Here is a 25,391-nt window from a genome sequence, read left to right on the forward strand (position 1 = left end):
CTTTGAGTCTCAGTCCTGCCTGTTCACATTTAATTCTGTAAAAACTAAACTTTCACTGCTTTTATGACATTTTTAGTGGGGAGAACATAGCTAGGATTTAATGATTAAACAAATCTTTTAAATCCTTTGTCCTCCACAATGCTAAATGTCTGGGAGTCCTCAATCACCATGCTAACCAGGTCTTCATGTATTTGAGATTGTTCTCCTGAGGAAAGACAATAAAAACAAAGCACAAATATAAATATCACACATGTAACTTATTACAGCTTTATAATATTGTTATATCATTTAGTAACATTACTGCATGCTATATTATCATGGCATTTGATGGCTCACCTGGTCTTGCTCTACAATCAGTGTTCCCCTTATTCTCATGCAAAGCTCTGTAGTGCCTGAGCATGGATGAGGTGTTGTTGTTATATCCCAGCTCCCTGGCACATAGCAAACACTTCACCTTGTACAAAAGTAAAGACAGCTTAACATAAACTGTATTGCACCATCAGTATTATGAAAATACATCTTCTGTGGAAAGTTACATACCTTGTTGGGAGGAATAAGATCAAAATGTTCCCACACAGGGGAGGACATCCTCCTCTTCTTAGCTGGCTCCATTCTCTCCTGACTTTCGCTTCTCACTTTCATAAACCTCCAAACTCTCTCTAACCGCAACTCTCCATCAAACATCCACATTTTGAATGATGTCTGAGGGGTTTATATCGCTGTCATAGCTCGCGGCAAAGTTCGAACCACTTCCTAAACCAGTCACGTGGTACAGCCTGGCAGCGAGGCTTCGGACGTCATCATTTTCAGCTCCTCCCATAAATGAACCAAGCCTCGTTACGCGAATCGCGGAAACGTCCCCTCCATTACTCGACACAAGCTTTGAAGCCTCGATACAGAACGTCACATCACTATTATTCAGTGTAAATACCAACAGACTCAGGCATTTAGAACAAACTAAGAGTCAGATCAGCAGAAACAGAGAACACGGACATGTCTGCTGTAACTGCGTCACTCTGCTCCACTTTGCTGATGTTTGTCGTGTTCGTCTCTGCAGGTGAGATTTATAATTCAACTTAGAAATTGAATTTAACAAACATAATATTCCTGTGAGATAAACAGTTTTCAGTAGAGTTACATTCATATTGGTTCGCTTTGTGCAGACAGACTCGGTGGAGTCACTCGAGTCTAATAAACTCTTTGTGGTTCCTTTCTCTTGTATATTATAAATTTTAAATTCACTTGCCAGGACATGATTTAATTATGTGAAGCTAGTTAAAAAACAGCACAATTTACAATCACTTTTAATCGTCTCTTTTTGATGCTGCGCGCTTTTTACCGTTCTGCCAGTTTGTAAGACACAAAATGGAGGCTTAGCGAGCGTCTAAGATCTGTAAACGTAGTCTGTGATTTTCAGGTTTGTTTAAACCTTAAATTTAATCTGATGTAGCCAGGTATAAAATCGGCTTCTGTTTTTCCGTAAAAATAATAACAGACTCATTATATATTATAATATATATTTTATATTTTGTTTATAATTTCTTCACCTCTTTTCTAACGACGCACTTTAATGATCCTCCTTTAGTCCAACGTAACACGTAACAACATCACGTGGCTCAGCTTACTTAAGAGACGAGTCAGACTTTTTGAGATCGAGTAGCCGATCTGCAAGTATCAAATTTTGACCTTTATTTAAACCTTAAATGTAATCTGATGTGTTCAGGTTTAAACTCAGGTTCAGTTATTGAGTGAAAACACCAACAGACTCAGACATTTAGAACAAACTAAGAGTCAGATCAGCAGAAACAGAGAACACGGACATGTCTGCTGTAACTGCGTCACTCTGCTCCACGCTGATGTTTGTCCTGTTCGTCTCTGCAGGTGAGATTTATAATTCAACTTAGAAATTGAATTTAACAAACATAATATTCCTGTGAGATAAACAGTTTTCAGTAGAGTTACATTCACATTGGTTCGCTTTGTGCAGACAGACTCGGTGGAGTCACTCGAGTCTAATAAACTCTTTGTGGTTCCTTTCTCTTGTATATTATAAATTTTAAATTCACTTGCCAGGACATAATTTAATTCTGTGGAGCTAGTTAAAAAAACAGCACAATTTACAATCACTTTTAATCGTCTCTTTTTGATGCTGCTTTTACCGTTCTGCCAGTTTGTAAGACACAAAATGGAGGCTTAGCGAGCGTCTAAGATCTGTAAACGTAGTCTGTGATTTTCAGGTTTGTTTAAACCTTAAATGTAATCTGATGTGTTCAGGTTTAAACTCGGGTTCAGTTATTGAGTCAAAATACCAACAGACTCAGACATTTAGAACAAACTAAGAGTCGGATCAGCAGAAACAGAGAACACGGACATGTCTGCTGTAACTGCGTCACTCTGCTCCACGCTGATGTTTGTCCTGTTCGTCTCTGCAGGTGAAATTTAATTGTTAGAAACTAAACTGAATTTTACTCTGTTTAACTTATTAATACTGTTTCTGATATAGATAATATATTATTTCTATTTGCTGGTAAATTATCAGAATTAGAATATTTCTGACTGAGTCAAAATTGAATCAAATCAAATCGGCGATACAGCTCTGGTCTCTACACATAAATCTGTTTTCTTGAAATTGAGTTCATTTCCTGTTTTCACAAATATCTGAGGTGTGTCTGTGAAAAATGTGACAGTGAAACAAGAGTCAGTCGGTTCAATCCTTTGGTACAGAGATCATTTCACAGATTAAGTTATTTTTTATTTTCTTAAATTTTGAATTGTCCACTTTTTAAAAAACTGCTTGTGTCGAATATACCTTAATTAGTTTCTCTTTCACTGACAGAAAATAATTAATATTTATTGATATTAATTATTTATGAATTAATATTTATTTGCTTCTCTCACACATTATGTTCACTTATTATCAGCACTTGTTGTTGTTGTTGTTGTTGTCATGTGGAAGCTAATATCTTGTAGTTTCTGACACTTTGCATGTTTAGCATGAGGCTAAAATCCCCCCTCAGTGGGTCACTGGTGACCTGCTGGATGTTCAGAGGTTCATTAAATCCAACATGACTAAAAACTCAAATGTCAAAGGAAATAAACAAAATATTTAAAGTCAGTCATTCTGATCATAATTGTACTTTGACCTTTAACCTCTCTGCTCTGTGTTGTTTCCTCTTTCAGACCAGAAAACCATCACAGCTGAGTCTGGACAGGACGTCACTCTGACATGTCGAGCTCCAAACAACAACATCACAGTTGTAGAGTGGAGCAGAGCTGACCTGGGAGATGAATATGTGCTTGTGTACCGGGATGGTCGGCCCCTTGACAACCAGCATCCATCTTTTAAAAACCGGGTGGATCTGCAGGACAGACAGATGAAGGATGGAGACGTGTCTTTGATTCTGAAGGATGTGATGATTAATGACACTGGAACATACAAGTGTCGTGTCTTCATGAGAGAAACTCGCTCATGGAAGTCCATCAGCATCATCACACTGACAGTTGTTCCTCCAGGTGAGTGAGTAGAGTTGAGTGTGTGTGTGATCAGAGGTGAAGCTGCTTCCTGGTTGTTGATGTTTGTTTCTAAAGATGTTGTTGATGAGACTTTGTAGAAAGCAGCTGGTCTGAGTGATGTGATCAGAGTGCAGTGGATAATGTCTGACAGCAGTTTGAAGAGGAAATGGATTCTGTTCTGTTCTTCACTCATCACCTACCTGACAGCTGACACCTCACACCTGTTTCTCACCTGCAGGTCAGACAGGAGGACACAAAGAGGATGGAGGGAAGAAGGAGGATGGATCTGTTGGACTGATCCTTGGTCTCTCAGTTGCTGCTGTGCTTCTTCTTCTTGTTGCTGCTGTTGTTGTTGTTTTGATCTACAGAAAAAGGAAACAGAATTCTGCTGATCCAGATAAAGAGGGGCTTCTTGAGCCTCTACAACATGAATGTGAGTCAGATGAACAAACACAAAGATAAATAAATGATGGTGAACATCCAGCAGACGGCTGTAGAAAGCTGGATGTTCAGAGTCTGATGTTATTTCTCTGATGATCATCATGTTCAGACTCAGACCAACAGTGTGTGTCTGTGCTGTCTGTCTGTGACTCTGAACTACAGTTTCTTCATCTTCAGGCTGTTCATGAGATTTACTGACACAAAGTCAAACTGTGTTACAAACACACATGAATTTCTGAGCTCTGATCTCAGAGTCAGTGAGTGTTTTTGTGTTGGAGCTTCAGCTGTTTGTAAGAACTTGTTCTGTGAGAGATGAACAACACAGACCTGAGATCAGCTGTTACACACACTGAATGAAGTGACAACACAAACGCTGTGTGATGATCTGAGTGTAGATGAAGGTCTGTGGATTATAGACGATCAATAATCTGCCTGATTGTGTTCAGGATCATTGATCAGTTACAAATGAATGAGCTGTGACTCAGTTTGGATGTAGAAATGTTGTCTCAGTCAAACTGAGCTCTTTCATGTTTCTATGAACTTTGTGTGTGTTGAATGCAGCAGGAAGAAAAACAAAGTGTGTGTAACAACCCTCTCTGTAACTGATGCTGCTTATTTTACACTCAGCAGGTTTCATCATCTTTTCATTAAATACAGCTGATTGTAGGGCTGCTCAATTAATCGAATTTTAATCGTGATTACGATCTGGGCTTTCAACGATCATTAAAAATGACTGAGCCGATTATTAGCTCCTCCTCTCGCGCTGCTCCGTGTGGCAAATCGAGCGCACCTCTCTGCGCTTCGAACACGCGTCACAACAGTTAAGAGGACCCGAGGGAAGCTCGGAAAGCTAGGAAAGCTAAGCAGAAGTTATTTGGTGAGGAGAGGATAATGACTGCTGAAGAAAGAATGCCGTTGGTTGAAAAGAGAGATAAAACGACTTCAGTGTTGTGGAAACATTACGGGTTCACGGAGTCAGACGTGGATCAAGTAGACAAAGTGTGTAAACTTTGCTACGGTGTCGTAGCTGCACCACAGAGCAACACTACAAATTTATTCAATCATTTAAAAACTCTTGACAACACCTGCTTCATCCTCACAGACTTCCATTCACGCTCCCCTGTACAACGCGACTAAATATCCCACCAGCTCCCAGAGACACAAGGAGATAACAAACGCGGTAACGTTTTCCTCGCCAAAGACCACTGCTCAATTAACACAGTGAACAACCAGTATTATGCAGTATTTTGAAGTTCACTAAACTTAGATGTTTACATTTTTCATTTATTTTTTATATTGCAAACATTTGCACTTATCAGTATTTGCACACTATTTATTATTATTTGACATCTTTAAAGCCATTATTCAATACATTGTTATTGTTAAATAAATATCGTCAAATAATCGAGATCTCAATTTCAGTGAAAATAATCGTGATTATCATTTTTGCCATAATCGAGCAGCCCTAGCTGATTGTGTTTTACAGCTCAGTGTTATGATTGCTATGAAACTACAGATTTATGGAGGTGCACACTCAGAGATTTCTGTCTGATCCTGATACTCTGAAACTTTTTATGGAAATTGGACAGTCTAGCCTTCAGATTTGCGTCACCAGCTGTCTCAGTGGAGTTTAATAAACTCAGCCATCTGCTCCTTGCTATCTAAAATATGACAAACAGGACACAGGAGTCTACCATTTCACACTTCTGTTTAATCAGTTTTCTGTTTGATGTTTATTCAGCTGTGTGAAAACAAACTTTAATTTCAGCCAAACCGATTTACTGAGAAACAAATAAAACACAAAAAAACCAAACAATAAAATTTTTAAGTTGTCTAAGTGACTTATATATCATGTTTAACCTGGGTAGCGAAAGACCGCGGGGATCTGAAAACGATGTGCCGGGAGTTCGCTGTTCTTGTCAAATCTAGTGAACCTTTATCATAGTTACTGACTTTCAGCTTTGATAGGATCAGAATGATTTAGTTTAAATAACCTTTATGTCTCTCCTCTGTGTTGTTTTCTCTTTCAGACCAGGAAAACGTCACAGCTGAGTCTGGACAGGACGTCACTCTGACATGTCAAGCTCTAAACAACAACATCAGAGCTGTAAAGTGGAGCAGAGCTGACCTGAAAAATAAGCATGTGCTTTTGTACCGAAATGGGAAGTTTGTTTCAAACAACCAGCATCCATCTTTTAAGAACCGGGTGGATCTGCAGGACAGACAGATGAAGGATGGAGACGTGTCTTTGATTCTGAAGGATGTGTCGACTGATGATGATGGTTCATACAAGTGTCATGTCCTCATGAGAGAAACTCGCTCATGGAAGTCCATCAGCATCATCACACTGACAGTTGTTCCTCCAGGTGAGTGAGTAGAGTTGAGTGTGTGTGTGATCAGAGGTGAAGCTGCTTCCTGGTTGTTGATGTTTGTTTGTTGTATGGATGAGCTGGTGGATGTCAGAGCCAGACAGATGTTTCTCCAGCTGTTGTCTTTGTGGCTGGTAGTCTAGAGTTGTAGAGCAGCATTGTTTGGGTAAGGTTAGAGCAGAAACAAAGACATTTATGAATCAGTCTCTTCTTCTCTTGCTCTCTAACTCGTCTGTAAACATGTGTGGGGAAACTCAATGTTAAAGCCTACAGCTGGAGGGGGAGGGGAGGGGTGAAGCTGGTGGTTGTGAGTCTGTGAAAGTGAATCCTGCCGGTGCCATAGCTGCTGAAAACGTACTTAGTGCAGACACAAAACGTCCATCAGCTTCAAAGTGTGTCAGAAAAATGTCCACATGATGACTGATGGATGAGAGAGGTCCCATTTTTGTTGATGTGCACAAATCATTGAACAACACAAACACTTAGAGCTCCTTTCAGTGCTGCCTGTTTTGTTACTGCACACATTTCTGATGGTCCTACAGTCCAACGTAGCAAATTCAACACTCTAAGAACAATTCTAACGATATTTATATAATAGCAATATAATAATGAAATCATTTTTGGACATGAGGATGAAAATTTATGAGTCTAAATTCTAACTCTAATGAATGTACTTATCTTAAATATTTTATTTAGCACACCTGCAGTATAGGATTATTTCTGTTGCTTAAATGGTAGAGGTTGGCTTTTTTTGCGTCCACACATGAACAGTAAAATGGTTTAGTCAGGGGTTACACTGGGATTCATCAGATTGGAAACATGAGATCTGTGTAGTGGATCAGCACTGAGAAAAAAACAGAATTCACATTAATTTCTAATATGAGCTTCAGTAGGTTTTACACAAGTGAATTCAACCAGATGTAACCAGACGTGTTCTGCACAAAACTGCTAAACTGTATTTTCACATGACACTTGAATAACACATAGTTGGTAATGGTGCAACGGATCACGGTTGATCCGTAATCTGAACCGATCCCACTCCACGGTTCGGCACGCACGTGATCCAAAGATTCGAAAAAGAAGAAAGTATGTGTATGGTGCGCGTGGTCAGTCTGTCAAGCGATAGCTATGGTCAGCGCTAGCGGTCCAAGTGGAGGGGCAGAGGAGTTTGCAGTATTTAAGCCCCACGCCCCCGGTACCGGGGGCAAAAAGGAGGAGATCACATTTAATCGGTTATAACACGGGGTGAGAAATAGAAATCCAGACATGTGTGGTATCCACGGAAACCTCTGAATCTCAGCTAAAATGTCATAAGAACCATTCTACAACCACCAAACACATCGAAAACAAGCCATGATTAAACGAGCAGTTACGTAAATGTGCAGAAGACTGCTAAACAAACAAAACCAAACCAGAAATTCTCCAGACTTGATGTAACCGGCTAAAGATAGGCTCTTATCTTCCAGAGCTATCACCAATTCCAAACACCAAGTTTCACCACGCTCTGACTAGAGATGGACCGATCCGATATTCGGTATCGGTCCGATACTGACGTAAATTACTGGATCGGATATCGGCGAGAAATAAAAAATGTAATCCGATCCATTAAATATCAAAAAAGCACCTCACAAAACTTGCGACACGGCGTAACTCTGCTCATAACCGTAGCAGTCGGAGCAGTGTGCCTCACGTGATAGAGCGGCTGTGTGTATTTGTAACCTCGCTAGCAAACCAGCATTTCCATCTTGGATGAAGTTATCCCAGAGAGAAGTAAAGCAAGTGTGCAAGTTCATCTCTGAATGTTTGTAAAGCGTACCTGCGTTAAGCTTAACCACCGATATATGGAGCGACTGCTTCTTCTCTCTCCCTCTCCTGCCGCTACTTCATGAAACTCCTTAATGACCAGCTGATCGGCTTTTCTGTCGCTAGTCCGTCTCTCTTGTTTGTTTCTGGCCCACTTTGCACCACAAGGAGGAAAACAGCAGCTGAACAACAGCAGCACGTTTAAGCTTGATAAGCTGTTGTTAGAATGTATTTAATATTACTTTCTACACCAGGATCCTTTTCTACGTAGCTGACGGCTGGTTACTGTGCAGGGGCGGATCTAGCAAAGTTTTGCCAGGGGGGCCGATAGGGCATGAACAGGGAAAAGGGGGCACAAAGACATACTTTTCTTTCTTATTCTCATTTAAAATATCTAGCTTTTAATAAATAATTATCTCAATCTTACACCGAAAGTTTTAATCTGATGTAAAATGTATAGAAGTCCATTACTGTATATAGTAACTGTTAAATGTCTAATATACCCCAGTAAGCTATAGTACTTTTTCCTTTGGGAAGATACCATCTGTGCAGTCTGCAATTCTGTTGAAGAAAGATGTTGAATCTATTTAATTATTCTTGAAAAATAATTTATTTCTGTGCATTGTTTTTTTTCACACTGCATCAAATTAAAGTTGATTATGTTGATTAAGCATCATGAGGTGGAGGGTGGGGGGTGGTTCCCTTTTTTTTTTTTTTTGCTGGGAGTTTGCAACCCTATTAGTTAGGTTGCTTAATATTTCTGCTAAGTACTCTTTAAAATACCAGAATAGGGAGGATGGAGTAGGTTTAAGTTTATTAGATTGATCAGTGTTGCTGAACTATGAAATATTTTGGGTGCAGTGTATTTTTTACATACAGGTATAACAGAATAGCTTTAGTGTTGTTGTTTATTTAAACTTGAGTATGAACTTATACAAAATGCAGCAAGATATTAAAAAAACAGTTTTATTGATTAAAAAACACACTACATCGGATTCATATCGGTATCGGCAGATATCCAAATTTATGATATCGGTATCGGACATAAAAAAAGTGGTATCTTGCCATCTCTAGCTCTGACCAAAATTCACTCACCGTCTTTATCAGCAGTTACCACGCCTACCTAGCCACATCAGAGCCGTTTTCCGTCAACAACCTCCATTTTAGACCCACCTATAGACACGTGACAGGACAGATGCTGCAAATTTGGGCCCACGTGGGTTTTGGCATTGCAACGTCTGATTGGTTGAAGTGACGTGAACGTGGCATCGTTACTGTTATTGGCTAAAACGATTAAAAAGAGGTGTCAATCATGCAAATTGACAAATGTATATAAAAAAAACCTTTTTAGGCCTGTTAATAAAATTAATTTCTGCTCTTTAATACCTAAAAACTTCAACTGGCATGGTGTCCAATTGTGTGCCAAAATTGGACATTTTTGTACAACGTCTGGAAATTCATGTATTGACAGGGCTGTAGTTTTTCACTGTTTCACTTTAGAAACAGAAATCTTTGCACATATGATGTTTATATGTTGGTTACTGAATTTCTGGAATCAAATGTGGAAAAAAAGGTTAAAAGGGTTATATGCTTAAAAGAAAAAAAAAATTAGGCAACGATAAAATCTACTTACTGAGACCGGAACACAGAAAAAGTAACTTTGACACAGTAATATCTGCTTCAATATTTACACCTCTGATGAAATCTCACAAGTTTTAGCTTTATTTTGATACCAAGATTGTAAGGACAGAGTTTGTAATTGCAGAGAAATAATCAATTAAATTTGGGTGATCGCTAAAAGATGAAAGATGATCGCTAGCGACACAGCTTTGTTAGCATAACACAGTGAAGCTGGAGGATGAACGCTAACTTTTTTCCACTCGATAAAAGTTAACCTGAGGGTTCCCTTTACATGGCAGGATGCTGTAAAAAGACTAGGGTTGCCACATACTTTGGAGGCTGCATTTGTAAGCCCATTACGTTACAGCAATGCGACGCAACGCGACAAAGGATGTCTGAATTCGTAGACAAATGCGTCCTTCATTTCCCCAGATTTGAAGGATGGGTCGGGTGTATCCTTCGTGGCCCAAACTATCCCAGAATTCATAGCGCGGCTCAGCCAATTCCAGTTTCCAACAATGGCAGCCGCTACTTAGTTTTAATATTACTCTTGTTACTCTTTCTGAGTCACAAAATAAACTTTTAACATATTTTCACACGAGAATGTAGCTGTGTAAACTTCAAATATCTGCTCGGTTTATCAAGACATCACATATTTGCAAAAAGTGCTCCAACGTTTAGAGAGACATCTGTTGCCCACCAGCTCGATAGCTAGAAGAGAACAGCGAATTCCCAACACATCATTTTCAAACCCCCCGCGGTCTTTTGCTCCTCGGGTTAAACATGATATTTAAGTCAATTTAGAGCTGGGCAATATAAGATTTTTTTCATATCACGATATGTGTTTTTCATTTCTGGCGATAACAATATATATCACAATATAAGCCAAATAACTATATTTGCAAGATTTAAATGTGCCGTTGCTCACAAGTAAAATGTGAAATAATTAGCAGCTTGTTTTAATTTAAATATTAATATATGTTATATTTTAGATAGCAAGGAGCAGATGGCTGAGATTTTTAAACTCCACTGAGACAATCTGCGAATTTTATTAAAACTTTAATAAACTATCATCTGCTCTTTATTTTTAGTTAGCGCACACCTTAAACACTTCAAGCTGTACACTCATGATAGTTATATAAGAGCTTGTGCAATAAGCTGTACGTTTTACGTCCAATAGATGCATGATGTGACTAGTCGACTATCAAAATAATCATGTCTGGCAGCCCTAAAACAGACCAGACTTCATGCTGCTGCAGTCACACACACCAGTGTGACAGGAGTGTGAGGGAGATTAAAGAGAAAGAGACAACGGAACATGTTCAACTATGAAAACTTGACTTTGAACATCCACCAGCTATTTAAATGATTTAGAGGTTCATTAAATCCAACATGACTGTGAAGTAGTCAGACACGAACGTCAAGGAAGGTGGTAGGGAAGCAGACTAGGCAGGCATTTCAGATTTCCAAGGTGAGCAATTTATTTACAGTGAACTTAATATAATGTAACTTAACAAAACTTCCCCCCAAATCAATTCAATTAACAAAACTCAACATAACATGGCTCTGGTAACACAGCTCACCTCTCCTCTCTCTTGCATCTGGTAGAGACTGGCTTTAAATAGGGCCATCACTTTCCCTCCAATTAGCCCAGCCAGTACCACTCACTCAACTGAGGGATGTAAAACTCTACACAGATGATTTAAAAACACAAAACCTCTACACACTTCTAATATGCACATTTACACAACTAAATGGCAATATTACCAAAAGGAAAAACATTCAACAAATTCCTTTAAACCTTAACACAAACAAAGTAAGTATGAACAAATGACTTAATCTGTAACATAATAAAATATAAAGAAACATAACTTAGTATTTGTCTTAGTTTGCAGAATGTTTGATTTGCTGGCAACAGAACGCTTACACAAACAAACCCGGGATAGTGAGTGAAGCGATGTTACTTGACAAATAGCAAATCCTAGCAAATACATAGAAACAAAATAATGTGTACAATGTGCAAAATAAAGTAAACACATAGGGACAAATGGAGAGCTTTACAACTGCTCCACTTTGTCACAATGACTGACTAAAAACTCAAATGTCAAGATCAGTCATTCTGATCATCATCTGATCATTGTACTTTGACCTTTAACCTCTCTGCTCTGTGTTGTTTCCTCTTTCAGTGCAGAGAAACATCACAGCTGAGTCTGGACAGGACGTCACTCTGACATGTCGAGCTCCAAACAACAACATCAGCTCTGTACAATGGGGCAAAGATGACCTGGAAGCTTGTTTTGAGCTTCAGTACAAGGACGGGCAGTTTCTTCTAGCCAACCAGCATCCGTCTTTTAAGAACCGGGTGGATCTGCAGGACAGACAGATGAAGGATGGAAACGTGTCTTTGATTCTGAAGGATGTGACGATTAATGACACTGGAACATACGAGTGTCTTGTCTTCATGGAAGAAACTGAGAAATATGAGCAAAGCATCATCAACCTTCATGTTGTTCCTCCAGGTGAGTGAGTAGAGTTGAGTGTGTGTGTGATCAGAGGTGAAGCTGCTTTCTGGTTGTTGATGTGTTTTTGTTGTATGGATGAGCTGGTGGATGTCAGAGGCAGACAGATGTTTCTCCAGCTGTTGTCTTTGTGGCTGGTAGTCTAGAGTTGTAGAGCAGCATTGTTTGGGTAAGGTTAGAGCAGAAACAAAGACATTTATGAATCAGTCTCTTCTTCTCTTGCTCTCTAACTCGTCTGTAAACATGTGTGGGAAAACTCAATGTTAAAGCCTACAGCTGGAGGGGGAGGGGAGGGGTGAAGCTGGTGGTTGTGAGTCTGTGAAAGTGAATCCTGCCGGTGCCATAGCTGCTGAAAACGTACTTAGTGCAGACACAAAACGTCCATCAGCTTCAAAGTGTGTCAGAAAAATGTCCACATGATGACTGATGGATGAGAGAGGTCCCATTTTTGTTGTTGTGCACAAATCACTGAACAACACAAACACTTAGAGCTCCTTTCAGTGCTGCCTGTTTTGTTACTGCACACATTTCTGATGGTCCTACAGTCCAACGTAGCAAACATCTCCCTGAAGCCTCTTCCTTAGAGACCAAAGGTTGGATCAGAGCAGCTGAAAGGACACATCTATGAATGCAGTCAGAGACTTTCTCACAACCTCACACTTCATCTCATCACATTTAAACTCAGGTTCTCTGTTAGTCACTGAAACTACAATCTACAAACAGACTGACACATTTATAACAATCTGAATTTTGGAGCAGCAGACCAGAATAACACATTTACAATCTAACATTGTGAAGTGTTCTGCTGGACTTTCCTGTTTCAGCTTTTTCATGAGATTTACATGTTAGAAAGAAAATGTTCATCCCTAAGATAAAATAGAGTATAATTTGACAGCCTGGTTCACATGTTAACAATATTTCTCTAATCATTATTTTCATCTGGATTCAGTTTGTCTGTGTGTGTGAAGGAGACACGAGGCTGGGCGGACACTTAACATCTGTAATCCAGCTGTGACAGAGACAAAGAAGTGTAATGTGTGTGTCAGTGTGATGTGTTGTAGTGTCAGGAGTCAGTATACAGCTACAAAGCTTTTTGTTCAGTGTATACAAACAGCTGTAGCTCCATAAAGGCAGCATGCAGAGACTCAGTGTCTTATAATGAGAGGCTGCTTTCTCTCACACATTATGTTCACTTATTATCAGCACATGTTGTTGTTCTGTGGAAGCTAACATCTTGTAGTTTCTGACACTTTGCATGTTTAGCATGAGGCTAAAATTCCCCCTCAGTGGGTCACTGGTGACCTGCTGGATGTTCAGAGGTTCATTAAATCCAACATGACTAAAAACTCAAATGTCAAAGGAAATAAACAAAATATTTAAAGTCAATCATTCTGATCATAATTGTACTTTGACCTTTAACCTCTCTGCTCTGTGTTGTTTCCCCTTTCAGATCAGAAAGAGGACAGGATGTCACTCTGACATGTCGAGCTCCAAACAGTGAGTCAGAGAAAATGAACCAACACCTTCATCAACCTGATTATTGATCCAGAGAGTTAGTCTGAGTTGATCCACATAGGCTTTTTTGTTTGTTGTAGAAATGCTTTATATGGGCATTTAGCTTGGGTTTGTGTGGATACCACACATTTCGTTATTAGAGATGGCACGATACCACTTTTCATGTCCAATATCATGATTTTGGATATCTGCCGAGACCGATATCTATCTGATTTAGTGTATTTTATAATCAGTAAAACTGTTTTTTTTTATAAATATCTTGCTCCATTTTGTATACGTTCATACTCAAGTTTTAAAAATCAAAACATTAAAGCTATTCTCTTATACCTCTATGCAAAAAATACACTGCACCCCAAATATTTGATAGTTCAGCGATACTGATCAATCTAATAAACTTAAACCAACACCATCGTCCCTGTTCTGCTATTTAGCAGAAATATTAAACAGACTAACTAATAGGGTTGCCAACTCCCAGCAAAAAAATAGGGAAGCACCCCCCCTCAGCCTCGTGATGCTTAATCGACTTTAATTTAACCCTTTAACCCTTGTATGGTGTTCTGGTCTGTGAGACCCGTTTTCAGTTTTTTTTCAAAAGAAAAATTAAACGATTAATTAAATCTGAACTAATTTTCAATGACCTCATACTGTACCTCCCCCCACGCATTTACATTACATACAAGGTGTTCGGGTCCACTGGACCCAGGTCTAATAAAAGTGTTGAAAGTGTAGGTCCTGTGTTCCCACACTCTGTCTTCCTCCTTTCTATCATAGCTATGCAGATGACACACAAATATATATCACAATGTCACCAGGAGACCGAGGCCCTGTACAGGCTCTTGGTAAATGCATTGAGGAAACTAATGACTGGTTGTGCCACAATTTTCTCCAGCTAAACAAAAACAAAACTGAGGTAATAGTCTTTGGTGCCAAAGAAAAACGATTACAGGTCACCAGAGAACTTCAATCTATACACCTAAAAACCACAAACCAGGCGAGAAATTTGGGTGTAGTGATGGATGCAGACCTAAACTTAGAAAAACACATTAAGACAATAACAAAATCAGCTTACTATCACCTCAAGAATATTTCAAGGATAAAAGATCTGGGCCCGTATCCCTAAAGATTCTGAGAATCCTCTCAGAGAGCTCCTAACTTAACCTAAAAATTCCTTGCCAGGAGTTTTAGCTTAGAAGTGATTCCAGAACATTCTCAGTGAACTCTGAGCAAGGAATGGATGGAAAATCCTATCTTAGTGAGGAGGTGTGGTTGACCCCGTTGCTAGGTATGAGTCATCATTTCAAAAGCCATGATTGGTTGATCCTATAAGTTTGATGGAAATGAGCTTTTGGTGAGAATGAGCAAAGGATGTACCCTCAAATCAATAAACATAATTATACACTCTAATCTTATGCTGACTGTAATTGTAAATAATATTTCACATTCAAAAAAATATCTGGAAAATGAATAGTAAGCTGTAGGGGTTATAGCCTAACATTAGAATCTAAAATATGTGAAAACTTAAACTCATTACACCCTGTTCAAATAATGATTCGTGTCTTATTTGCTCATATTAATATCCTAGCTGGCGTATTTTGTACTTTCACTCCCATGTGGACCGCATTGAAAACAACATGGCCTATCTCAAGGGGCTAATGAAGTAGAAATCACAACGTTACAAGTCCAGTGTGGTCTTAACGAGGGTAACACGGCTCAGCTTTTATCAATGTCTGTGATTGCTGGCTGGTCTATTTATAAAGGCTTGTTAACAAATATCCTACAAACACAGAAAATGGAGGGGAAAAAAAAGGACTCGCAAGCCGAACTGGACTGAGGAGCAAGGTTTGTTGCTGGCCCAGTTGGTGAACGAACATAAAGGTATCTCTCCTGCCTCTTCTGTTGGCCATTTTGTGCAGCTGCTTAGGGGAACTCTTAAGCCACTGAAAGTCCTCTTCCCTGCTCTTAGCAGATCTCGCCTTAGGAGCCCTTTTAAACGCTAGGAATCTTGAGGAATAGCTTTTATATTAACTGGGATTGTAGTGTCACTTTTAGGGGAAATTCTAAGAAAACATCACGACTCTGAGAATTTTCTTAGAATTTGGCCGCTAGGAGCCACTTTTTGCACAAAGATTCTTTAGGGATACGGGCCCTGGTCTTTTATCAGTTCCCAGAGTCAGAACCAGACACGGAGAAGCTGCATTCAGCTTTTATGCTCCTTATATCTGGAACTAACTCCCAGAAAGCCTCAGATCAGCTGAAGCACTCAGTTTATTTAAATCCAGGTTGAAGACTCACTTGTTCTCAGCTGCTTTTGAATACCACCAAATCCACACTTTTAAGCTTAAATTTCAAAATTTACATTTTAACTACTGATTTTATCTACTGTTTTGATTTTATCTACTGTTTTGATTTTTGATGTTATATACTGTTTGTTTGTTTGCTTGTCTTAATTTTAAATCATGTTTTTTATCTGTTGTTTTCAATGTCTCTGTAAAGCACTTTGAATCACCTTGTTGTTGAATTGTGCTCTATAAATAAACTTGCCTTGCCTTCTGGTGCTGTTGCTAGTGTTTTTTCCCCTCCTGCTCCCGCACAAAGTTGCAACATTGTTGAAAATTCAACTATCAACACCTTCTTACACCTCTTACATTCCCACACATTTTACCCTCTTTCTTGAGGGATCCAAATTTTATTTTCTCACACCTTGTCCCACCTGCAAATTAGGGGCATAATACTATAAATAAGACTTTGTCAGTGTGGTTCTTTATCACAACTGATCAAGATGGCAAAAGATTATCTGCTGCGAGGGCCTTCCAATTGATTTTGGAAGAGAGAGGAGCTTTGGATGATGATGTTGACAAAGAGGTTTCAGAATATTTCACATTTCTGAACATTCAGAGTCTGACAGTGACTTGGAAGAAGAGGATGAGGTTGAGCACCATTTAGTAACAAAACAAAGACGAGTACCCCATCAGCAGCCAGCTCCAGGACCAGAACAAGCCCACCAGACAGCAGGTGAAGAAATATAGATGCCAATAAATGATGAAATTGAATGGTCTTCTTGCCCAAGAACTGAGCCACCCTGCAGAGCTGCTACTGTGATAAGCCAGGGCCAACACACTCATATGCAGGACATCAAGTCTTCATTTGTGCTTTTCATCCCAGATTCCATCCAGAAAATTATTCTGGATTGCAGTAATATAGAAGGAAGCTGTGTTTTTGGAGAGAGGTGGAAGGAGATGGACCAAATTGATCTAAGAACCCCAAAACTTTAGGGTTCTTATCCTTGCAGGAGTTTTCAGGTCCAAAGGGGAATCCACAGAATCCCTGTGGGATGCAGAAACCGGCAAGAACCTTTCCGTGCATCAATGTCTCTGGAAAACTTCCACAAAATTTCCAGGATTATCCGTTTTGATAACCGAGACGACAGATCAGCTCGACAGCAGAGAGACAAGCTAGCTGCCATCAGGACAGTGTGGGATAAGTGGGTGCACCACCTCCCCTTGTTTTACAACCCTGGGCCTAATGTCACTATTGATGAGCAGCTGATCCCATTTAGTTGTGAAACATATTGCTTCACGTGTAAATGTGTTGTGTCTTTCCACTCACTCCACTTGATTATAACTGATTTATTTTTTATAACATTTTATAAAAAAAAAAACCCGAGAAGCACATTAATTCATAAATGTGATCTAACAAAGGTAAAGGGAAAAAAATAACCATGTTTGCTGTTCATATGGCTTGTAATTGGGATGAAGTAAACATCTGTTGAGTAATTTAACATAAAATTGTTTGATAGTGTTAATTTGGAAAGCCAAAACTCTAGCGGGTCCACAGTAACAAAAATACGAACACCACACAAGGGTTAAAGCCGGTTGGAGCAGGTACGCTCCGTTTTGCGTAACTATTTTTAAATCCCTGTAGAACCGGGACCATGTAAGCTGGGGGCTGCCTTGATCAACAGCAGCTCCCCCTGGTGTTAAAACTAAGAAGTGCAATACACTCAAGCAAAAGTTGAAGTGCGGGCCATATTCTATTCTATTCATAAAATTACTTGCAGGCCAATTAAAAATGGACCCAGCCTGCGGGCCGGAGTTTGGACATCCCTGACTTACATCTTATGCCATTAGCTTGTCCTAGGTCACGGTTTCCTTCCACATATAGCTTTGCAAAAATTGCATAAAAAGCGCTTGCAGGAACAAAAACATAATATTCCAGAAACACGCTTTGATGATCCGATCAGCTGTTCATAACACTTCCTACGTTGAAATAGACGTCAGCGCGAACTATCGCATGTCCGCCATTACCTGCCCGAAACCGGAAGTGATGTCATTTTCGTGGAAAATGTAGTTTTTTACTTGTAGGCCTTATCAGAATCAGAATCGTGTTTATTGGCCAAGTATATGTGCAGACAAATACAAGGAATTTGGTGCCGGTAGATGGTGGCTCTCGAGCACAGCAATGTAAATCACACACACACGCACCCACACACACATGTATCTATATATAAGCCTATACTGGTGTTTTTAAAAGTCATGTTTGACTTTATGCTTTTCTGAACAGTTTCTGGGATGCTTAGAACTCAAATTGCACTGCTTTAAATAGTTTATTTTGATGCACATGCTGTTTTCTCTGCAAATTTGCATTATAGGATTGTTTTTCATTTTTTCTGCAGTATATAAAAATTGGTATATCTCAAAAATAAAATTATGAAGACACTCAAAATAAATATCCTGTTGTTGTAAACTATTTTTGCAACTTTTTGTATTTAAAGTTTTGAGGGATAAACCAGTTAACCCTTTAAGACCTACCATAGAACCAAGTCTATTTTAATAATATGAGTGCATTAAGTGCATAGTGATTACATAAATTGCAAAAAAAGTGCAATAAACTACAAAAAAATTGAAAATCGTTTTTGTTTTTATAACATATATTTCTAGTTAGAGAAATTTAAGAGGCTTATCCCTCAAAACTGTAAATACAAAAAAGTTGCACAAACTAGTTTCCCACCACACAGGAAATTTATTTTAAGTGTCTTCATAGTTTTATTTTTGAAATACACCAATTTTCATATACTGCAGGAAAAACGAAAACAAATATTATTTGCAAATTTGCAAAAAAAACAGCATATGCATCAAAATAAACTATTTCCAGCAGTGCAATATGAGTCCTAAGCATCCCAGAAACGACACCGAAAGTCATAAAGTCAAACATAACTTTTAAAAACACCAGTATAGGGTCATAAGGCCACGATGGTCAAAAATTACATTTCCGCAAAATGACATCACTTCCGGTTTCGGGAAGGTCATGGCGGACATGCGACAGTTCACGCTGATGGACGTAGGAAGTGTTTTGAACAGCTGATCGGATCGGCAAAGCGTTTTTCTGGAATATTATGTTTTTGTTAGGGATGCAACGATACCAATTTTTTCAAACCGATCCGATACCGATACTTGGATCTGAGTACTTGCCGATACCGAGTACAAAAACTGATACTTCTACCACACACAAGTTAAACTTAACCAGTAATAAAGAAACGACCCCAGACAACTCTTTAACCCAAACGAAACGTTTACTGAACGTAAGGGCAGAGACAAATACTTTACAACACATCCCTTTTTTAAACTCAAATGATATTCCAATTCCTTAACCAAATGAAATACACTGTATAAATGACATAATTCCCTTTCAAATTATATTAAACAACCCAAGTTATGTTATCACCTTTTGGTAAGTGACTCCCTATGGGCAGAAATCTGTGCCATCAGAAACTGAATTTGAATAAGTTAAATTTGAATTTGAGTGAAACTGAAATTATACGAGAGCTGAATTTTTAAAGGATAAAATGCAGTTTCAAAGCAAATGAATTCATTTTCAATATATAAAATTCAATTTCAATTTAGTTATGATCATTTTCAAACCATAAATTCAATTTCAAATTAGACTAATTCAAATTCAGTTTTCAAAAGCATTTATTCAAGTTACAATTCAGATTCAATCTGAGCAATTCAAATTCAAATTTAACTTCAAATTCAGTTTCTGATGGCACAGATTTCTGCCCATACCCAAGTGTCCACCAATGTACTCTAATGCATGCCTTTAATTACCTCTATAGCTGAAAAGAGTCTGTATCCATAATTTGTGGATCTGCTGATTTGTTTTTAATGTGGCACTTTTTTTTCACGAACTGCAGATGATGAAATCGTCTTTATTTGAGAAAATGTCCCTAAGCTATCGTTGTTCATACTTACTGAGTTCCCTAACCACTTCTTTACTATGTCAGCAAACTTTCTGAACAGGAAAGGTATCATAGATTTAAAGACACATCTTCATTGAAGCAAAGGCAAAAAATTGGAATGAATTTTATGTTCATATTAAAGAGTGAAAATCCAAAATCTGCTGCAATCTTTTGTATTAATGATCTCTCTCTCTCTGTGTGTGTGTGTGTGTGTGAGTGAGTGAGTGAGTGTGTGTGTATAATGCTGCGTGTGTGCGTGTGTGTGTACAGGAGAAAGGTGATGGCAGGAGCTTTTTTTAATGCATTTCGAATCAACTTTTGTTTTGTTTTACAAGAAGTGTATTTCATACATTGGAACAAATGTAATCTTTTCTATACTTTATAACTATGAAACTCTAAAGATTTTAAGTTCATGCACATTGTGAAACAAGAATCTAAATCTTTCTGTCACAATGATTTCTATAAACCGTGTTGTTTATGGGGATAATGTGAAAAATCCTTTGTGGGCTGTAATAATGATCAGTGGTGATTGAAGAGGAAGCTTGAACCCTGGCTCTGGACATTTTCATGACAAGTGACAGTGCAGACATTTGTTAATGAGAGAATATGTTTTATCATCATAACGACTGCGAATTTAAGCATCGTTAAAGTGTCACTTCAGCAATGCTGCCAGGAGAAAGAAGTGTTGACTCGTGTTTTTTAATAGAAGACTTAAAACACTAAACTCTAATTTCTGGGGTTTATGTTAAGTTTACAGAATATAACATCTGGTATGACAGTGAGTTTTACTTCTCACTGTCTGTGTTATGCGTATCCATTTATCATGTATGCTACTTTGCTCTGTGGACTAAAATGTTTCATTGTATTCATGAAATAAACCAGAATTTCAATGTCCGAATCTTTTTACTGTTTTTTCTGCTTTTGTTCACTCCAAGTTTGACGAAAACCACAGCTCACTAACAATGTGGAGCAATCTCAGTGTATTTGACTGCTTTTTCCCTAAACACAATCAGTTGACTGAGAGAAATGCCTGTACTCATCCACTTTGGTCATTGTGAATGTTGAAGGAGATTTGTTTCATAGACACCTTATACTAGTGTTTCCTACACCTAATCCAACACTACTATGTTCTATTTAAACCCAGATTCCTTTTATAGTTTGCAGTGAAATTTGTTAAACCATTGCTTAATGGGACAGCAGTACAAGTCACTCTTTCCTAACACATTGTAGATAAGTTTATTGCTGGACCACACAGCTAGCAGTCTCACACACTCTTTAGGTTTTTGAAGTTTTGTGTGTAATGGTTTAGTCTATCAAACCTTACCCTTTTCTCCCAGTATCACAACAGTATGACTCCCAAAGTACGGAGCAGTAAACAAACAAGGACTCTGAAGTCCGAACAGAAAGATACAGTTGGAAGATGAATGATTGTGTTTTTATGATGCGTAGTAAAACTACCCCTCTTCTTTTTCTCTGTGTTGTTGTTCTTGTGTGTGTGTATGCTTTAGAAGTCAAAGTATACATTAGCCACACTTACAAAAAACATTTTGAATTTCATTTAGAACTGAGATTCTACGTTGTAAGCAGAAATCTTATGCTCAGCCAGAAGCGTGTTTCCCCACTTTCACAATGCTGAGGTGTCAAATCCACAACCCCCAACAGATGGTTTGTCACACACTGGGTTCAAACACTCAAAAAGCAACACAACAGCAGGTTCAAGAAGGACAAGGCCCCCTTTATTTGCACAGCCTCACACACTATAGATTTTTAAAGTTGTGGTGTACAATGGTATAGCCACAGATGTGACTTTTACTTTTGATAAAGATCACTCCACATGCACTTAAGAAATGAAGCGTCTTTATTAAGCTCTTATTTATACATATCTACACAATAATAGACACCCTGTGCTCTGTGACATTATAGTCTTCTACTTCTGCTTCCATTGGTTTGCATTTTCAACTCCCAACCTTTCAGGTTGTTATGAACGGTTTATATTTCTAACATTTTGTGATGTAAAAGTGAACCACGCAGCTTTTTTATTTTCTGTCTGATGGAAGGACTTAAGACACAAGTTATTTAAACAATTCTAAATGACAGTGTGACGGCCATAGTACTTTATGCGGGATCAAATATGTTAAGGATAATGTTTCTCAATGTAACATGGCAAAGAACTTTTGGTTAGGATACAACATTTTGTAAACAGTTACCTCAGAAGCTGTACTGTCAGATCTATGCATGTAAGGTTAAACTTTCCACAGTACTTCCACTTAAGTAAGTAACCAAACACATAAAGTCACCCTCACCAATAATCGACTGTTCCTTGAAAAAAGTAGCACAAACAGACAACTGACTCATCAATGATAAGTAGAACTACCTGAGGCCGAGACTCAAGCAGAAGAAAATTAAAAGTTGTTTTGTGTTTTTATGGCTAGAAAGATTGAAGAAAAATATGTTTAATAATTCAACAAGAGCCGCACCTTCATCACATGTACATTCAAATTTTGGAACAGGCTCAGCATTGCTGTTGTTCAATAGTTTTTATCCACTCTCAAAAGTCATTTTATGGTTTTAATATTTCCAGCTGATAAGGAGACTTACAGCATTTCAAATGCCCGTCCAAATGCTTTAAACATCCGCTTTGTCTGTAACGACAGCATCAAACTGCAGAGCATTGTTTTTACTCAAATTCAGCATTTTCTGATGAAAATTTAGCTGCTTTTTTTTTCACTGTAACACCCACTCAGTGCCATTTTTTAGGATGATATTCTTGGAGATTCATTTTTTATATATATATTTATGCTTTTGGAGTGAGGGTATCTAATACGCACGTTGTCACTGTGTTTTGTACTACCAACTGTGAGGGCTCTGCTTTTACTTTGAGAAGTCTGGTTTTATTTTGTCTCGTGAGTGTGTGTGTTTTTCAAAGGAGATCTTCATCAGTTTGATTTTGTTACCACAAACTTTGTGTAAAGTTCACAACAGAGGTAAAGAGATTTAAACACACCAGTTTAAGGAGGCATGCAGGGGTTGGACCAGCTGCACAGGAGAGGTGAAGAAGAGAGTGTCAGCGGAGATGTGCAACAGAAGCAGAGGGAACATTTTACAAGATGATAAATGGCAGGTTTAGATGATTACAGATTATGTTGGCAAGATTAAAGAACACGTCCGTCACAGTTCAGCAGCATTTCAGTTTGATTAAATTAAAGTTGTTGTTTTTTTAAACTACACAGGGTTTATTATCTCCTTTGATAGTAATCATTTTGAACATGTCAGTGATGGAAACAAGAATATAAAGAAAAATGCTAAACGTGTGTCTAATTAAGCTGTTCCTGTGAACCATAAATCATCCTTTAGTATGTTCGGTGTTACAAACTTGAAAAAGCACAGAAAAGATCATCGGACATTAATCTAATCTGTTTTCAGCCTTCATTCATATTGAAATGTTGAAATCTTTCCTGCTAGACCGAAGTGTAGCGTTTGATACCGTTGGACATAACATTTTAATGCATCTATTATTAAATGGAGAGTCCTCTTCACACACTGAAGTCAGTTATGAAGCTCCACGGCTTCTGTGCAAAGACTAGTTCTGTTTACATTATACTTGCTTTAGAAGGCATAGCATACATTTTTACTGCTATGCAGATGATACCCACTTTTATCGGTTAAACTGCTGGTATGTCTTAGATACATAATGAGCTTTAATTTTCTGCTTCTAAGTTCAGATAAAACTGAGGTTATTGTAATATGGCATAAAAATCTTAGAAACACTGTGGCTAACAAGATCCTTTCTCTGGGCGGCATCGTCTGTTGTAGTGATTAGACACATTATAAGTAAAATTGAGGCACACAATCCCGTCGCACAACATCAACATTTATTTATATACAAAAATAAAAATGCTTTTTTTACATAAAAGAATAGTAACTTTACAATTCATTACCGATTACGTGGGTACATAGTCCTCATCCTTAGCCCATAGTGGTTCGGGTAATTCCTCAGGGCCATATCAGGATACATGGTTGAAAACAGGATACATGTTTTTTTTGTTTGTTTGTTTTTGAATGCGCTAAAATGTATGATACATGCTTGAAAAAGCGTACATGCTTTTAAAAGATGTGGCAAAATGCAGATTGCACGTTTTAAGAAAGAAAAAAAAGGGTAACTGTTTAAAGATACGGTACCATACGTGGTTTTTTTTGGAAAGAATCAGTCTTTCAGAGAAAGCATTAGCGGCCTCCTTTGTAACATTCTGTCACCATCCACAGCTGTCCGATTTTCACCACATCCTCCCCCACTAGATTGTCGTAGGCCTCGGTAATGGCGTCAAAGACTTTCCTCACTGATTTGAGCTCATGCAATAGAGTCTCCGGCACTGTGCCGACTTTGAGGACGTCCATTTTGATGTTCCGGGCAATCAGCAGGCGTTGAATGGAAGGAATGAAACGAGGGGTGAGGAGCCTTTCCGGTGCTGTAATAATTTTCAGCGTAGAAATCATCCTCCAACACTTGCAGACACTCGTGCTGTCTCTGGCTGGGTTGATCGAACTTACAGCCGTTGCATTCTTCGGTGCGGTACTTGTTGATTACACGGTTGGCTAGATACACCGCGGTTTTCACGGTATCGATGAATAAAGAAGATGCCCAACCGTCAAGCTCGTCGGCTTGCTGCTGCTGTTTCTCCAAGGGGCGATAGTAACCGGGCGTGTCAGGTACTATTGTGCCATCGCCCGCAGAACTTTCCTCCTCCTCAGTGTGACGCAGGGCTGCAGAGTCCATCCTTCTCTCTGTTTTTGAACTAAAAATGGTTTTGAAGGAATGAGACGGCGGTCTTCTTTTTAAAATAACAGAAGGGGGCATGATCTGGAAGTGGGTTGATCTTAGAGAGCAGGTGGGAGTGGCAGCGATTTTCAAAAAAACGGTAGAGTTGGCCGTCAACTTTGGAAAAGACTGGTAATGTCCTTTCTTATTTGTTGGGGTTTAAATTCTCCATGAAAATGACATCTTCCAGCCCAACCCACTTCCAGAACCCTAACCCAAAGCACAGACCTCAAATTCACCTTAACTATCCCCCTCCCCAAAGTGCAGTTGTTAAAAAACACACAAAATCTACCATTTCGGTTAGAGTGTGTACAAACACTATTGCAAAAGTAACTCCTGTTTGTATATATTCACACTGAAAACTAAAACGCATTGACTGATAAACACTAATTAAATAATGCGTTGCACATCTGTGTTTTAAAGAATGTCTGGGAAAGCCCTCGCCTATTTTTGTTTTAATTATTTTAAATTTTAACTGAAAATTAATGCGAACTAACGGCGCTGTTCTTAGGTGAAAGGTTTTTTTGAGGGGATGCAATTATTTAATGAAAGGGATAAAA

At 38.6% G+C, this 25,391-nt stretch overlaps 1 protein-coding gene across 3 annotated transcripts; it reads left to right on the top strand.

The window, feature by feature from the left end:
• The first annotated feature begins 847 nt into the window (after positions 1 to 847).
• Positions 848 to 14,506, top strand: LOC120437675. Of its 3 annotated transcripts, none has more exons than XM_039608195.1 (6): positions 848 to 1,057; positions 3,181 to 3,513; positions 3,752 to 3,946; positions 5,985 to 6,320; positions 11,933 to 12,265; positions 13,716 to 14,506. In XM_039608195.1, the coding sequence occupies exons 1-6, from the start codon at positions 994 to 996 to the stop codon at positions 13,742 to 13,744; spliced, it is 1,290 nt and encodes a 429-aa protein (XP_039464129.1). In that variant the 5' UTR covers positions 848 to 993; the 3' UTR covers positions 13,745 to 14,506. The 3 variants fall into 3 exon arrangements, with proteins under 3 accessions (XP_039464129.1, XP_039464131.1, XP_039464130.1); XM_039608197.1 differs by lacking the exon at positions 848 to 1,057 and adding an exon at positions 1,123 to 1,881; XM_039608196.1 differs by lacking the exon at positions 848 to 1,057 and adding an exon at positions 2,276 to 2,432.
• The last annotated feature ends 10,885 nt before the right edge of the window (positions 14,507 to 25,391 follow it).

Source organism: Oreochromis aureus, linkage group 3 (genome assembly GCF_013358895.1).
Source record: "Oreochromis aureus strain Israel breed Guangdong linkage group 3, ZZ_aureus, whole genome shotgun sequence".
Classification (NCBI taxonomy): Eukaryota; Metazoa; Chordata; class Actinopteri; order Cichliformes; family Cichlidae; genus Oreochromis; species Oreochromis aureus.